General features: G+C 37.7%; 1 protein-coding gene across 1 annotated transcript; it reads left to right on the plus strand.

The window, feature by feature from the left end:
* Positions 1-15051: 15051 nt before the first annotated feature.
* Positions 15052-18039, plus strand: LOC130736921 (uncharacterized). Its single transcript, XM_057588693.1, has 5 exons — positions 15052-15173; positions 15302-16189; positions 16319-16485; positions 16586-17738; positions 17848-18039. The coding sequence occupies exons 2-5, from the start codon at positions 15551-15553 to the stop codon at positions 18037-18039; spliced, it is 2151 nt and encodes a 716-aa protein (XP_057444676.1). The 5' UTR covers positions 15052-15173; positions 15302-15550.
* Positions 18040-18367: the final 328 nt, after the last annotated feature.

The raw sequence follows: 18367 nt of genomic DNA on the forward strand, positions 1-18367 counted from the left end.
TCTTTCCAGAATGAACTGGACCCATCTTCTCTTAATACTACTTTTGAAAGGAACATGTCTTTATACCATCGGTAATCAGACATGGTTGGACAGTAAAGATTGGCGAGCTGATTTCTGCCTCTTTCTCTAAATATATTGGGATCTCCTACAAAGTGTAATATTATTGTATAAACTAGTGTTGAAACAGCATCTTCCTCACCATTTTCTTTTGTCTTGGTTAAAATTATCATTCTGTCTTGTTCACTTATTAAATCATCCCACCATCCTTTTAACTGACCAGTGAAACCCTGAGTGATAACCATGGCAGCAGCCCGATCAGAATTATTTTTTGCCTTATAAGCCATTGCGGCCATAACCATTTGATTTGTTAGATCAAGAATGACTTGTTCACTCATGCCATCTAAATTCCATTCATTGATTCCAGATCCTGAGAAATGATTTTGAACAAGTTCTCCTCTTTCTTCGAATTGGACATCTGGATAGGTTGGCCTAGTGTAATAATTCCTAAGTTTGGGATAATGTTGTTGATTTCCCTTTATCTTATTAATCGATAAATCTTCTTTTTCAAGATGATTTACTGATGAATCCTTCAAAGTAAGTTTTTACAATTTTAGTTTAATATCTTCCAAGTCTTGGGTTTTCGAAATCTTTATTGATCTTAGGTCTTCTTTTGTATAACTAGGGACCTTTAGAATTGGGCTTTGTAAACATTTTCCAGTCGTGGAAAGGATAGGAAATTTAGAAATATCTTTTTCTTCTTTTGACTCTATCCTTGTTAACTATTTTGTCATGGTAGTTAACATAAGGTTTGAATAATTCATTTGTTGATGAATTTTACCAATATCTTCTTTATCGACTATTCCTTCTTTACTTATCTTTTTGTAAGGAGAAGCTTTAACTTATAGATCTCCCACCTGGATTTTTACTCCTTCTTGGGGTGGATATTTTGAAACTACTTCCTTATCTTGAACAGTTTTCCAGGTTGAACTTATTTTTCCTAACGGATTAACTTCTTTTGAAAAAGGATAATCAATTTGATTTTCGATACAGAAGGACTCAAACCAATCAAAGAAGTAATAGTTAAGCTCTTGATCTTCCATAGATTGGTAATACAGTATCCTATAATTTTCGGTTTCTTCTTTTGAAAAGGTTGTAAAATACCAATCTCTTTTTGGCTTATTGTAACCTGCTAAAAAGTCTTCTTTAATCCATTTTTTGTCAATTTGAAAAGGGTAATCTCTTGTTAATGTGTTTAAAACCTGAGAAGCAGTTGGAGGGTATTCAGGGGAATCTGGATGGGTTTGATAAACCGGTTGGGAGAGGTTTGGAAAACTATTGTCTAACCCTTTAAGTTTTATTGTTGACTCTGTTGAGGATACAGAGGACCTTGGGATATCTACCTTGTATAATTGTTCAGGAGTTCTAACAGCAAATGAATTTGATCTATTCATCCTTAGAGTTAGGTTTGTTCCTTCTTGAATTAGTTCTCGTACTTGTGTATTATGAACTTTTTGTTGAGGTAAAGAGTTCTTGAATACCCATTCTTCAGGAACCTTACTCATAATTTCATCATGAGTAAGCTTCTTCGGAACTTGTACTGAAGATCTCTTTAGATTTGCTTCTAACATAATAGTTTCTTGTTTTGGTGATGATCTTAAGGCTTTAAAATTATAATTAATTTTTGAAACTTTATAATAAACTCTATATATTATTGAAAAAGGATCACTTTCTTCTTCAAATATGTCATCATTTGCCAACAAATCTAGTTGCAAAGCATTTTTAGTCCAACTGTTTTGTAAATTCATGGCATAGTTTGGATAACAATTGAAGAAAACAGGACCATCATGAAGGTTTGATTCTAAAACGGCAATTAAAGAATCTTTTGGTTTTAACAATCTCATGTCTCTCAACATGACAATTATTGGAGAATTGATTCCTAGTCGGAAATTAGGTTTTGCAGCTACATGCACTAAACCTATGTGAATGAAATTATATCCACTTTTTACATGTTGATCTAAAATATCTTCATTTAACAGTTTTATGGTACTCTTGTGATCAGAACTCTGCTGACAACACTCTATTGTAAAAATAGAGTCGTCAGACCTATTGAACAAAGTATGTTGTTTGTAAATTTCTTTTTTCTTGACTATGGGTATTGACCAATTTTGAAGGGATCTCTCTATAGAGGCTATTTCTAGTTATTGTTGAGACAATCTATTGATCTCCTCGGTACTAGAGGCTGAAAGTTGGAATATCATTTTATTATTAGGTCTTCCCAAGCTTATCTCACTTAAGATTTTAATTAATCTTGCCATATTTTAATGAGGTTTGTACCAGGGTTCGTGCTTCTTCCCAATCTAGCTAAACCAACAGGCTCACTACCTATCCAAGGCTTTACTGCCGGGACCACTAGACTGCAGGGGTAACTCACACTATCCTTATACTAATCCCTCAGAAAACTGGCTTTGATTAAGAAAAACTCTTTTTTTTTTTTTTACTTACACTAATATCAACCAGAGACTATCAACCAAAGACCTTAATCCCTCACGGGACTGGGCTCTGATACCAGTTTTCTTGACATAAGATAAGTTTGTATATGTGTATTTTGAAATGAGTAGGCAGGAAAATAGAATGACAAGAATAAAATACTTACAATAATAGAGCTTTTATTGAGAACTTCAAAACATGGATTACAATGCGAAAGATATATTACACAGATTGAGAGAGAGAAGGAGATGGGTTTTTTCCGGATGCCTTCCCCGAGTGGGTAAGCTTCCTTTTATACATACTTTGAACCACTACTGTATCTTGGGTTATGATAACTCGGGTTACTTTTTGAAATAACTCGAGTTTTCTTTTTTGAAAATTATTGATGACTATTTTGGCTGCTTCTTCTTTTGGGTTGATGGCTGATAGAACTTGTCTGCCACGCCTATCACTTTTGTCATTTTGCCATGATTTGCTTTGATCTTGATCCAAATGACTCGTCTTTTGCAATTATGTCTTCCACTTAATAGAAAGAGTGGAAGCCCATATTGAAACAATCATCTCCATTTTCTTGAAGATAATTATTGTCTTGAATATTGGAGGAAGCTTCGTCTTCTAGTGAATCAGATTTTTGACTTCCCGAAACTAGCTCCAATCTAGATCTGAATTCTTCTTGAGAGGTGGCTGAGGCTAGTTCAGCCATGATCTTTGACTTTTCTTGTAAGAATAAGGCCTCTTGGTTGATTAGAGGCGTAGATGGTGTGCCAGTTAACTGTGCTTGGCTCTTTTGGGTAAGAAGATAATTTTTTGCCCATTCATCAATTTTAGCCTTCTGAATTAACTTGATGTCGAACTTAGCCCACCATTTAATTCGGATAGCCCTTTGAAGTTGATAGAGATCAGTTTCATTATAAAGTTGAATTGAACATCAATCCCAGGTCATTATCCAGGAGATGCATGTGAAGCAGTGAAATATAAAAGACTTTCTTCTGGACAAAAATGAGTCTTTTGAACAAAGTGTTTGAATAAAGGTTGAACTTCTTCAGGAAAGATGCTAAAATTTAGTCCTACCTGATGAAACCATAATTTGAAACATTGTGGGAATCTCAAAGAAATTCCTTTTTTTGAACCATACTGGGAATCTCAAAGAAATTCCTTTTTTGAACCATACAAACCATGAATGTTGGAATGGTCGGAGATATAGAAAGTAGTACCATGCATCCATGTAATCAAAATAATTATACCCTGATGGAGTAAATACTCTTGAGAACTGTTTTGATTGGCACAGAGGTTGGTTCCATTCTTGCATGTTGAGAACTTTGAGGATCTTCACCTTTGAGTAAATGATTTCTCCATTTTTGTCTTTGTTATGGGTAACTTCTATTGAGTCAGTGTCTACTAAGATAAACTCGTAAAAGAGTCTTCCTTTTGAAGGGTGCCCGGGCATGTAATGAAAGTTTGGAGGAAATACTTGTTTAGCAATTTCTCTTGGGTGACAGTCAAACCAAGCCTTTTCGATCATGATTGACGGAAGACGTTCTGGTTTTTCTTGATACTCATACTGTTCTGTCTTGCCTGGAGTTTTTGAGGAAATTGTGTTATGATAGTCTAGTATGGAATACTTGTTGGATATTGGGACTAACGAGCTTTTTGATTTTGAGGGAGTTTGTACTATCTGAGAGGCAGTGGGCCTCTGAGAAGATTTTATTGGTGTTGATGGGCTAGGAATCATTTTAAGTGGTGTTACTGCCACTGGGGTTGATGATCCTGCTATTGAATTTGGTAGTTTTCTGGTTGATCCCAGTGGGGGACCATAATGGTCTTTCGAAGTCGGTTTTTCACTCATGGTTTTCCTGTAAGAATTCTCTTGTTAGAAAATCTGGAAGGGAATTATGATCTCCTTTAATATGAATAATATCAAATTCAAAACATGAAAGTAATGATTGCCATCTGGCGAAAATATGTTTTGAAACCAAATTTTTAACATCCTTTTGTAAAACAGACGGGGCCGCTTTGCAATCGGTCTTGATTAAAAACTTCTTGTTAAAAAGATCATCTTGAAATTTTGTAACACATAAAACAATTGCTAAAATCTCTTTTTTGACAGTTGAATATTTCTGTTGGGCAGGATGCCAAATTCCTGAATAAAATCGCACAATTTGTTCTTTTGAAGAATTAGGACATATTTGTTTAAGGATCCCACCATAACCTAAATCTGAGGCATCTGTTTCTACTATTAAAGAGGCTTCAGGGTCTGGTATTCCTAGGCATGGAAGATATTTGACTGACTGTTTTATCTTTTGAACAGCTAGGGTCATTTCTTCTGTCCACTGTGGTGGATCTTTCCTAAGCCTTTTAAACAAAGGAGCACATATGACTCTAATGTTTGGAATAAAATCAGCTATATAATTTACACAACCTAAGAATCTTTGTAATTGATTTTTATCTTTGATTTCATCTGGAAATTTATCGGCAAATTCCAATGACCTTTGAATAGGGGTTATTGTGCCTTGATGAATCTCATAACCAAGAAATCTTGTTTTAGTGTGAAAGATTTTCATTTTCTTGGCCGAAACTACTAAACCATTCTCTTTAATAATTTCAATGAATTTGTTTAAGTGTTGAATGTGTTGACTAATATTTTTTGAAAATATCAAAACATCATCTAGATAAACTATTGAAAACTCCATATAAGGATTAAAGATTTCATTCATGATATTCTGAAATTCACTAGGAGCATTTTTAAGTCCTTGGGGCATCACATTCCATTCATAATGCCCAAAGGGAACTACAAACGCAGTTTTGTACCTGTCTTCCTCCGCCACCGAAATTTGATAATATATATATAGATGTTTAATTGATAAAATAACTAACTCATGATGTTGTTATTATATTACTAATATCATTTTAATCATTCTTTTGTTGACTAAAAATGAAAAACAAAATAAAAATAAAAATGAGTTAGTTTGGATCAATTCTTTTCCAACCATTTACCCCAGTTATGCAAGCTCGACAAAAAAATTCACATAAAGATGAGCCTATTTGTCCAACCCAACACACCCATAAAGTCGATTGAGCCAAGCTGGCTCACGAGCAAGAGCCCATTTAGACGGGCCTAGGTGTGATCATACCGTACTCTTGCATTAGATCCCATAAAAACTCTGTAGTTAAGTGTGTTTAAAAAAGTATATAGTACTGAGATGAGTGATCTCTGTGAAGCCCAGGTGTGGAACCATTTTTCACATTTGTGACCTAATGGTTAAAAGTGACTGGTTGAGTTTATAGGACAAAGTTTAATTTTTAGGAGCCGCATTTCTGAAGAAATCTTTGACCTTCACCATATCTGATAGGTTTGCCTGAGCAATTTAGTAGATAAAAAAAGTATTGTGACTTGTTTTTTTTTTCTTTTTCAATAATACCGTGACGTTCTTTTTTTTTTTTTGGTCAAAACCGTGACGTTCTATATTCCTAAATCATAAGGCATGAAAACAAATGTTCTGGTTTTGTTGACCCAAATCCAAAATAAACAAAGGCTAATGAAGACCGCTATTATTTTTGGTCAACAATGAAGCCCCTAATTTAAGGCCCAAGTTTCTGTCAACTTCCTCAATTGTGTATGGATTCTTAGGCCTGGCAGCTAATGGCCCAATTGCTTAGCTTTGGATTCGTATATTGTCCATACCACAAGAGAACGTGAAGGACAAAGAAACTCTTATTTTTTCTTACTTAAAATTGAAGTAAAGGGGAAAAGAATAAAATTTTCGTTACTCAGTATGGAAAACTCAGTGCTATATATTTCTCTAAAAAAATTCAGTTTTTTTTTTCTATTTGAAATTTAAAAATTTGAAGAAAAAGAAAATGGCGAACCACGTTAAAACCACACCGCGACACCTTTATTTGCTGCGGTTTAAGTTTGTGGTGGTTTTAGACCTCATAAAATGTGTTCTTATCAAGTTTTTCACTTTATATATATAGTGTAAACCCGTTGTAAGGTTGGTGTCTAAACACTAATACTCCCTCCGGTCCTATTTATAAGCAAAAAAAAAAAAAATTCACATAGTTTAAGAAATGTAGTTAAACTAGATAAAATGCATTAAATATGTCTTGAATCAAAATAAACTTCCAAAATTACCCTTTATTATTAGTGTTGGAAAGTGAAAAAGAGAGAGAATAATTAATGAGACACATTTTACAAGTTATAATTAATAAGGGCATCATTGGAAAAAAATCATTAATATAGCTCAAACTTTCATTTGGTTCTTATAAAAAGGACCAAGATTTTTTTTCTCTTTCATGCTTATAAATATGACCGGAGGGAGTAAGTGATTTGTGAATCATCACACTCACAAGAAAAAAATACTAATTATATAAGGGACTGTGTCAATGTTTTGCAAACATCACTTTGCTTCTATTGTCCTGTTTATATGGCCTGATACAACTGTCCCAATTATTTCCCTCCAAAGTCTTGCAATTTGCAAATTACTCTTAAAAAGAATCACAAATAGTCTTTTTACTTTGTTTAACTAATTGGCATTCATGATCATTGCTATTTAACATACGGTATTGACCCATATTAGTCATATGAAAAGGAATAAAGGACAAAGAAAAGCAGACCCCGGAAGAGAGAATGAATGTTTTCTAAAGAGAGAATAGGCTAAGGAAATAAAAGAAAAATAGCATGGATTGTAAAAGGAAATTGGACTATAGAATAATATTCAATTAGGGATGGCATCAATGGTACCTTATTGGATGGGAGAAAAACTCTTCTGATTCAATAGGTCAGGCTATATACCTAAATATAGAAGATCGTCCTAACTCCTAGCTAATTAAATTGCCATTGCTAAGGTTGTTTGTATGTGATAGGCAAGTAGATAAGACATTTTTATTCAAATTGGGATGAAAAAGTAATGCTTGCTCAGTTTTCACAGCTGGAACTTGGATCAGTTCTATGATAGGCATGATCCACCAGCAGCAAGCAAAGAATCTGCTGCTTCTTTGACAGGAATTTGGGCAATTATGAGCTCGGTTGATAGGCCATATAGGCCTCCCTCAAAATTTACTTTTAAATTTTGTGGGGAATATCTACATCTATTTGAAATGTTTGCCGAGCTGTGTAACAACAGTGAGCTTTTCAATTATGCTGAATGGTGTTCCTCAGAACCCTTTTTCACCGGGACGAGGATTGAGACAGGGCGACCCTTTGTCCCCTTATTTGTTCATCTTATGTGGAGAAGTTTTTTCTGCTCTAATTAATAATGCAGTGTTGACCTCTTCTCTTCATGGTGTTAGGATTGCTAGATCAGCTCCTGTAATTTCTCATTTACTGTTTGCAGACGATAGCGTCATTTTTGCGAGAGCAACAGTAGATGAAGTGGAATGTGTGAAAGAGATTCTTTCAACGTATGAACGGGCCTCAGGACAAGTCATTAACCTTGACAAGTATACGCTCACGTGTAGCCGAAATGTTCCAGATGATTGTTTTAATCACCTTAAAGGGTTGATGAATGTAAAGGCTGTTGAGTGTTTTGACAAATATCTTGGGTTACCAACCATTATTGGGAAGTCCAAAACCCAGATATTTAATTTTGTCAAGGATCGGGTTTGGAAAAAGCTCAAAGGTTGGAAAGAAAAAGCTCTTTCTCGAGCTGGAAGGGAGGTTTTGGTCAAGGCGGTTGCTCAAGCTATCCCGTCCTATGTCATGTCTTGTTTTCTCCTTCCGGATGGGTTATGCTCTCAGATTGAATCCATGATCAGTCGCTTTTACTAGGGTGGTAATGTTGATGCCCGGTGTGTCCATTGGTTGAAATGGGACTCTCTATGCAAACCAAAGCAGGAGGGTGGTTTGGGTTTTCGGGACTTCAAAGCTTTTAATACCGCTTTGGTCGGGAAGAATTGGTGGCGTATTATGGCCAAGCCTAACACTATGCTAGCCAAGGTTTACAAAGCTGTGTATTTCCCTAAGTGTTCATTACTTGATGCGAGGAAGGGATACCGGCCAAGCTATGCTTGGACAAGTATTATGGGTTCTGCATGGATCTTTGAACAAGGTGGTCTTTGGCGTGTGGGTGATGGAAAAAATATCAAAGCATGGCAGCATAAGTGGATCCCTTCTTCAGGCCCACTTGTCTGTAGAGAAGAGGTTGCAGCTAATTTGGGTGTGGTCCATGTCTCAGATTTGATGCTCCCCGATGGTGCTGGTTGGGATCGTGACAAGGTGGAACATTTGTGCTGGCCTCCCTCAGCAAGTGCAATTCTGTCCATCCCCTTGTCCATGCTTGGTTCGGCCGATTGTTTCTTCTGGCCTGCTACTGTTGATGGCTCATATTCTTCAAAAACAGGTTACAAATTCATTCGAATGAAGCATCATGAAGGCACACCAACGATCTCCTCAGGCCCATCTTTAGCTCTAGGGATATGGAATAAACTTTGGAAGGCTGCGGTTGCATCGAGATGTTGCGAAACGGCATGGAGGGCTTGCTTAAACCTTCTTCTCGTTCGCGAGATCCTTCACAGACGCGGCATGGCTGCGGATCCCTCGTGTCCATGGTGCCAGGAAGCGTCGGAGACCGTTTCGCACGCTCTCCTCTCTTGCCCGTTCGCGCAGCAGGTCTGGTTTGCGTCTCCCCTGGGTTTTCGTTTCCAAGAGGAACAACCGGTGCAGATTTTTCTCTCGAGGTTCCTAGCAGCAGCGGATGATAGAGCAGCTGGTTTATGTTTCTCAATCCTCTATGCGCTTTGGCATGCACGTAACGACTTACTCTTTAATTCTTCCACATCGTCGGTTGCTCAAGTGCTACAGCGAGCGGCGGGTCTGTGCCCTTCGGAGAGCTCTTTGCAGGAACCGTCACGGCCTAGTCGGGAGCTACCATCGTCATGGTCTTGCCCTCCAGCAGGTATCTTCAAGATCAACTTTGATGCTTCTTTGCATGTCTCTCATGAGGCTGGGTTTGGTTTTGTGGCGAGGAACAAGGATGCAGAAGTTCTGGCAGCAACTACAATGGTTATGGGGCCGGTTCTGTCTCCGATTCTAGCCGAGGCTCTTTGTCTAAGATGGGCACTTGGTTTAGCTCGTGAGCTTGGATTCCGGCGCGTATGGTTTGAGACGGATTGTTTGGCGCTCCACACCTACTGGGGTCGGAGAGATACTGGGTTCGCTCACTTGGAAACAGTGGTTAATGATTGTCGTTTGTTAGTTTCACACTTTGATGTTTTCAATTTTATGTTTGTGCGTAGAACTGGCAACTGTGTTGCTGACGCTATTGCTAAGTTAGCTTTTCGTTTGGGTTGTTTGGTTTGGATTGAAGAGGCTCCTTTGGAGGTTTTCTCTCTTATCCAGAACGATGTTGCTGTTTCTGTGGTTTCTTCTTAATTGAATGATTTCCATTTTCAAAAAAAAATGTTTGCCGAGGTTCTATAAATGTGTATATGGTTTTACTACAGTCTATATATCATCACTAGTACTTTGACCCGTGCGATGCACGAAGGTGTTCTTTTTTATTTTGTGTTTTTTTTAATATGTGGTATTTTTTAAGATATTTTATGATTTAAAAAAACTAAATTTATTTTAGATATAATAAATTATAAAATGTGTATTTTTGTATTTTTTAGTTGCTTTTTTGTTTTAATATTTTGTAATTGTTTTCGTAAATGCTCGATTGATGATTTTTTTATATTTATTGAATATTTTATTACATGGAGTTCAAGTAACATGTATATATTTTTTTGGTACATCGAAAATGAGTCTTTTTTTTTTGGTTAAGGGATGCAAGGATGTGGGATGGGTCAGACTTATGTTTAACAAAGAAAAAAGATGAGTGCCTTAGGCTTTTGCCCAGGTTAACTAGTTTTTCTTTTCTGCGGCCCAAACTAATTTTTTTTACTGTGGAGCCTGGGCAAGTGCCCAGGTCCAGGCTTTTTGGATATGAGTTAACACCACCAATACAAACAGCAAACATGAGGAGGGATATATTGACTCCAGGAGTCAATCTTATCAAAGCTACTCCGCTTAATAACTTGTAGTAGGAGATGAATTTGACAAATCTAATCATTGGATTAAAGGTTTCAAATGAGTAGATCAAGTATACAAAATTTCATAAAATTTAAAAATCATTTGACACTTCATCAAACAACTTCAATTTGATAGATAACAAATGTTTTGAAATATAAGTAAATATCAACTATGATATTACATACCTACAAATTTTCAAATTAACTGAAATTTGGTATACATAATCATCATGATTATATTATATAATACATCGGTTAGATTTATCAAATTCATCTCCTATCGCAAGTTATTACGCGGAGTAAGTCTTGTTGATTGACTCTTGAAGTCAATGTATCCCTCCTTAACAAACAGATATTATTACATAATTTAAGATATAAAATTGAACATAATGGCTTTCATATTGTGCATTGAAATAACAGGTGCTTGCTCTGGTGCCCAAAAATTCAGGTGAGTGTATTGTACAGGAGTGACTTGTACCAATTAAATGATTACACTTAATAAATGAGTGATGACCTGGTCCCATTTTTAATTTGTACCCCTTCTTTTCAGTATTTACTTAATAACCCCAATTTTATTGAACTAACTCAATAAGACCCCACTTTTATTTCAAACACGTGATTCAAATGTTCTTCATGTTCTTCATCTTCTTCAAGCACCCATTATCAAAACCCACACACTCAATCTCTTCCATTTTTCCACTTTCTCACTCTTTTCTCAATCTCACTCAAAACGAAACCCAAAAACCTTTCAAACCCAGAAACTCTTTAACAAAAACACATTTAAACCCAAAAGCCCTCACCCAAAACAGATCTCAGTACCTTCAACCCTAGAAACTCACTCTTTGTTATTTCATGTAACATGTTTCTTGATTTTCTCTTTAAAGTTGGTTCTTTTCAGATTCTGTTTTTTTTCTTCGGAATTCCCTGAAAAAAGAAATTGTTGATGATTTTAGCTTTGCTCCCAGGATTTCTATCGGCTTTTATCATTTGTTCTTAGTTTGATTGTGTTTGTGTTATTGTGATTCATCCTATATGTTATAGCAATTTCCTGCACTCTGAAAGTTTTCAGTTTGATATTGGATGATATTGGACGTTATTGGCGATTTTTTATTTGAGCTTTGAATTCCCCTTTTTGGTATAGTTTCCCATTTTAAATCAATCATCTTCTCTTCCAAGAAAAACTGAATCATATTCAGCAGCGTGACAACCCAGATTTCATTTGGCTTTTGTTTTATGTGCCAGTGATTTCAAAAGAGGACTGAAATGATAATGATAATAATACTATGGGGCTGATTTAAAGTTATAATAGGTTTGTGACCTTAATTACTGATAAAAAAATATTTACAAATGTAAATATGTAATCGGTACATGTCATTTTAGTACCGTACCCATAAAAAATTTCCTGTACCACAGAAATTGCCGAAATAACAAACATAAATTAGACAAAGAGGCCTTTCACCTGATGTTAAAAGTGAATTTTTATCACCATTGATTCATTGAACAGCCAAACAAAATTACTACATTGGATCTTCCATTCCCATGTGACTTCACCCAAGTAAATATCAGTGGAACTATGAAACAAAGGGGCACTGAATCCCTGTTTAGGCAAATCTTACAGCATGAAATAGGAATGCTTCACGAATGGGTCAGATCTATCTTTAATTCTTTAGTGTGGTGTGTTAACTTTTGAGGACACGTGGCTCCAGAAAGTAATGGGAGAAAGATGGAGGTAAAGGTTCCACTCTTGGGTGTTCCCTTTATCTTTCTCTCCTTTTTTTCCTTCTTCTGTTCCCTATTGGAGTTGGAGAAGGTGAAAATTTCACTTTCCTTCTCATTTCCTTTCCAACTTTTTCATTGCTTTTTCTTTCCAAGGAAGCACTATTGCTGTAAGAGGTCGTTAATAATTTATTGCATGTAAATTCTATAACTCAAATTTAAAATTTCCATATTTTGGTCCTTTTTAAATAATAAAGGTTGAGAAATTATTAATTTTTTCTACTTTTTGATGCAGTAAGTTGACTACACAACACTAGCATACTTTCTCAATTTATATAATCATTAGATTAGATCATTTATGCACAACAAAAAACATATTCATTTTCTGGTTCTAAGTGGTGGAATGGGGAGACATGAAGCGAAGAATCTGAAAGTGGGAGATATTATGATTGAGCAATGATTGGTGTTCATATGATTTTCAGTTTGTGGTGGTAAAAAATTGTCACAAATTGCGTAGTCATGCAATTTGTGGCGATTTTTAACTACCGTAAACCGAGAGTGTTGGCTTTCTGACACTATTTCTATGTTTACCAATTATTTTTATTATGATTTACAATAAGTGACACACAGAATGATGACTTATCCTTCCTACTTGGAGTTTTTTATTTTATCTAATTTGACACTGCAAGACTCACTCATATAAACAGGGAAGAGTTCGGACGTTATTGTCGATGTCATTTCGTATAGAAGATTTGAAATGATTACGTGAAGCCTAGCTACTACGAGTGTGTGTTGAGGTCCCACTATGCTAAATTAAATAATAACAACTCAAATAAGAAAGGTAAATCTCCATTATGTAAGACACATAAGCAAAATTTAACAGTAAAGAATAAAATAGTACATACTAATATTATATTTCTAGGATCAAAAACTAAGAAATGTTTTTCTAGGGGTTAAAACAAACATTTGCTATATTTGTTGGGACTAAAAACATATTTGAGCCTAATAGATAAGTGTGTAAAATAAATTTGAAAATATCATTTTAAAAAGGATTAATCATCATATTAGTCCCTGTCTTTATCTCGCCGTCTGAAGTAAGTCCCTCCCCGGAAAATTTGCAAATCTAAGTCCTCTCGTTTGCAATAAGTCTGGAGCAAGTCCTCGCCGGAGCTCCGGGCTCCGGCGAGTGATGAATACGCATGCTGACTGGATAAATGTGCTTTCGTGGATTTTAAAAAAAGAAAAAAAATAAATAACACATCAGATCATTTAACCCAATTAGCAAAAATAACTCTAAATTAATTAACAAAATCAATTCCCCAAATTAAATTCAATTCCCCCAAATTAAGCTCAATTCCCAATCAAATTAGGGCTCATCTTCTGCATCTCTTCTTCCCCAAATTTATTGTCACAAAACCTCATCTCCATTCTTCCCCTCCATCATGTCCACCTGAACCTTGAACTGTTCCTCAACATGAAAATCCCAAACAAGAGGAATCTAAACAAGAGATCGAGAGAGAGAGGAAACCAGAACTGGTTCGAGAGATCAAAGGTGTGGTGTGGCTCACAGACTCAAGGATGAGGAGATGAAGCGCTGAAGGGAAGGTTTGGTTATGGGGTTGAATCGGTGATTGGTGAATGGAGGGTACTGTGGCCTCCTTCCTGAAGCCTCTATCTTGCATCCTCCCTGCAACCCAATCACAAGCCATGGCCTCTTTCTCCTCTCTTCTTCTCCTCTCCTTCCACATCAAACCCACCCAAACAACCACAAAACACCGATGAACAAAACCTCTCCGACGTCCTCAAATACCACAACCAGACCAAGCTCGGTTTTAACAGCTACGCCAGAGGACCTCACAGCCTTGTCACAAAACCTCACAACCACAACCAAGAGCATGCTTTGGAGCTTAGAGCTCAAATCCCATATGGGTTTTTCCCCAAGTTCTTTCCCCCTGATCCCTTTCTTATGGGGTTGTCCTTTATTTTCTAGCGTGAAGCTTGGAAGTATGAGTAGTGTGCTTTCTTGTGGGGTTGTGATGGCTGCTGCGTGTCTTGGTTGGGAGGTGAAGCTTTTGGACTCTTTGGAATTCCATCCTGTTAAAGGGAAGATTCCAGGAAGGAGGCTTGAAGATGGAGCCCTGGATTTGGCACCCCAGGGCTTAGAAATGCCACCCCAGATTTTTTAAAAAATGCCAGAACTACCCTTTCGGACACAGGGTATCCGTAACACTTCGGAATCCAAAGTTTCGAATAATACCTTGTTGAATCTGACACTTAAATGACAGACATAATTCGGAACCGTACTATCCGAAGTACTTCGGATTCGTTGAATCCGAAAACCTGTCGCACACTGCCACCTTTTGAGCACCATTACTCCTCCACCACCAACTCCATCACCATTACTCATCCACCACCAACCCCATCACCACCCCCCCATTACAATCAGATTCAAAAAACTCCACCACCACCACTCTTCCTCTTCTTCCTCCACGTTTGTTTTCCTCCCCCTCACCACCATCTCCTTCCAAGTTCCACTTGCTCCACCCTCAACCACCATCTCCTTCCAAGTTCCACCTTGCTACCAAGTTCCTTCTGGTAAGTTTCATTTCTCTCCCCCTTCATATCCTGCTTTACTTATCATTGTAGTTACATTTCATTGTTGTTTGTTGGAAGTTCGTTTTGCACCACCATTGTTTGCTTGTATTCTGATGTTGTCGAGCTTGATACGGATTGTCTGTATCCGAATCTGTTCGGAATCACAATGTCCGAAATAGTTAACCAGTTGCAGTTTGTTACATGCAGGCTGAATGACTGAACCGTACATATATGAAGAAGATTTACTGGTTGATGCCGCATGCGATGCCGCATGCGGTTCTGGGAATGTTGAGCCTCCTAGCAATATCATTTCGTGGGTGCCCCCTCGTATAAGCGTGGACGCCACACATTTATTTACAACTGACCAGGTATTCATTGAATAATTATTGTTGGAACATACTACTATGTATTTGGAAAATGATGTGATGATCATTGAATAATTAGTGATGGTTGGTAGGATGTTTTATTTCTAAAGCAATATGTTATCATTGAACAGATATTTGATACTCGTGATGAGCTTGAACAATGGGCTAAGAATGTTGGAAAGGCGAATGGTTATGTGCTGGTGATCGCAAGGTCTGACTATGCTATAAGTGGAGGAAAGGTATTTGTTACTATTAAGTGTGCGAAGCATGGTATTTACAGGCCATACAAGGACCCGAATACATTCAAGTACAAAAAGACCGCATCACAAAAGACTGATTGTAAGTTTAATCTCAAAGGACGACCTACGAAGGGTGATAGAATGTGGTGGCTGAAAGTGATGGATGGTAAACACAACCATGAACCAGCTAAATCACTAGTTGGCCACCCCTACGTTGGTCGACTAACAGAGGAAGAGAAGGGGCTTGTGGGCACCATGACTAGTACTTGGACTCCACCGAGACAAATACTAGCGGCATTGAAGGAAAACAATCCAAGTAACTTGACTACAATCACTCAAGTTTACAGTTGCAACAAAAGGTTTAAAAAAGAGGAGAGGGGACCATTGACAGAAATGCAACATTTGATGAAGAAGTTGGTAGAAGCCAAGTATGTTCACTTTGAAAGGCAACAAGCTGATTCAAGTGAGATTAGGGATCTCTTTTGGGCTCATCCTGATGCGGTCAGACTCTTCAACACATTCCCTCATGTGGTCATCATGGATTGCACGTACAAGACAAACAGATATCAGATCCCCTTGCTTGAAATGGTTGGTCTCACTTCTACGGGGTTGACTTTCTCCATAGCATTTTGCTACATAGTTAGGGAGCACACAATTGACTATGTTTGGGCCTTGGAGTGCATGAAGTTTCTTATTGCCGATGATGCCGGATTACCTCAAGTGATTGTGACTGACAGAGATTTGGCTTTACTGAGTGCTGTTAAGCAATGTCTCCCAATTGTACCAATTTATTATGCCGGTTCCACATAAACAAGAATGTGGAGGCAAAGTGCAAAGTGTTGATTGGCACGGATGATTTTGCCCTTTCAGTGATGGAGAACTGGAAATGCCTGATATATGCTGAAATAGTGGAACAATTTGATGAGGAATGGAAGATGGAAGGAAATGTGTGTCATGTGTAAGGACTTCCCAGATTTCATATCCTACATTTCTACTACATGGTTAAAGCACAAGGAGAAATTTGTGAGTGCGTGGACCAATTCTGTGTTGCATTTTGGAACTACAACGAGTAACAGGTACAATGCACACTTTATTGGTTGTGATCTTTTGTGATCTTTCATTTCATAGTCTTGCTTTATTACCAGAAATTGATAGAGTATGATCTTTTGTATGCAGGGCTGAAAGTGCACACTCAACCTTGAAGAGGATGCTGAAAGACGGCAGAGGTGACTTGTGCGCCTCGTGGGATGCAGTGGATAGGTTGACCACTGTACGACACAATGAAATCAAGGCATCATTTGAGCGCAGTATCAACCTTGTAGAACATCGTTTCAAGTCGCCCATGTATACAAATATCAGGGGATTTGTGTCCAGAAAGGCCATGCAACTCATGGAAGATGAACAGAACAGAGTGATGCGTGATGGTTGTGGATGCGCATTCCAAGTTACCCATGGGCTTCCTTGTGCGTGTGCACTTCATAGTTATGATAGAATTCCGTATGAGGCAATCCATACTTTCTGGAAGATACTTGGTTGGGACCATGTACCCATTGGGAGTCAAGCCTCAAACCAAGGAGACCTCAAGTCAGAGATTGATGGCTTGACCGCTTATTTCAACACTTTGGATGTTGCGGGCCAAAGTATGCTACGGAGGAAGGTAAAGGAGCTCTATTGTCCTTCTAGTAGTTCACTGTGTCCTCCTCAAGTGAAGATAAAGCCCAAGCGCTCGTCCAAGGCTATGGAGAGTAAACCACTTAGTCAACAAAAACCATCCTTACAGCGTGATCCTTGTTATTGGGAACATGTTAACAATAGCCTCAAGCCAACACCTAACAAAGTCTCTTGTCCTCGAAACAAGAAGTCTAAGAAGAGCAAGCAGTCCTCCACCAGCATATACTTGGATGATTTGCCATCTTTCTTCCATCAATATATAGAAAAAGTCATATATGTTATTGCAGATGGTAATTGTGGTTATAGATCAGTTGCTGCATTGTTCAGACCCGACATAGGTCAAGACGGTTGGCCTTTGATTGGGGAAGAGTTGCTTGTAGAACTCTCAGAGAATACCGCTTACTATAGCAACATATTTGGTTATGAGAGGGTTCAGTCTCTACAAAATCGTCTCATCCTTCCGATTGGTACAATTGCAACTGAAGACAAGTGGATGTCTCTACCGGAGATGGGGTACCTCATTGCTACGAGGTTGCAAGTTGTCTTCATCTCCATTTCACTAAAAGGTTGTTACACTTATCTGCCATTGAGAGGAGGCGCCCCACCGGAAGTACATCCCGTTATAGAAGTTGGTCACGTCACCAACCACTTTGTTCAGGTATAACTTTTGTTAAGGACCTTACACTCGCTTGTCACGTTAAATTAGTATACTTTGTACTCAGCCACTTTGTTCTTATCTAACTTTATTGCTATACTCTCAAATGTAGCTCAAGCTTAAGCCGGGACATCCTATGCCAACAATAGCTCCCCAATGGCCGTTTTTGGCCAAAGAACCCACCGACCAATGGATCTTCCCGTATGCGGCGCGTTTGGCTACATTTACGGCAGAATTGAATGCTTGGATTGATCCTACGGGTGGTCCTCAAGAGAATGTCTTTATAGACCTTGGAGAAGATTGAGACTAGGATTGATGTTTGTTAATTTGTAGCAATGACATATGTACCACTAATTAGAAGTTCAAAGTATTATGATGTAGTATTAAACTGTTTCTCATGTGCATTTTATCTGTTTCTGGCCTGCAATGTAGCTGGTTATGAGAATTTGTGATTCTGCCTGCATTGTTTCTGGTACTGTCATTTTAACTGGTTAAGCAGATTTCAGAACTTTGGTTTCCGAAGTACTTCGGAAGGCTAATGTCCGTATTATTAGAGTCAGGTAAAATGCCACCCCATTTGTTTTCACCATTCGGAAGGCTCTAGTCCGAAAACAATAGTTCGGAACTACGGA

The sequence above is a fragment of the Lotus japonicus genome, chromosome 2, assembly GCF_012489685.1.
Source record: "Lotus japonicus ecotype B-129 chromosome 2, LjGifu_v1.2".
In the NCBI taxonomy this organism is placed as follows: domain Eukaryota; kingdom Viridiplantae; phylum Streptophyta; class Magnoliopsida; order Fabales; family Fabaceae; genus Lotus; species Lotus japonicus.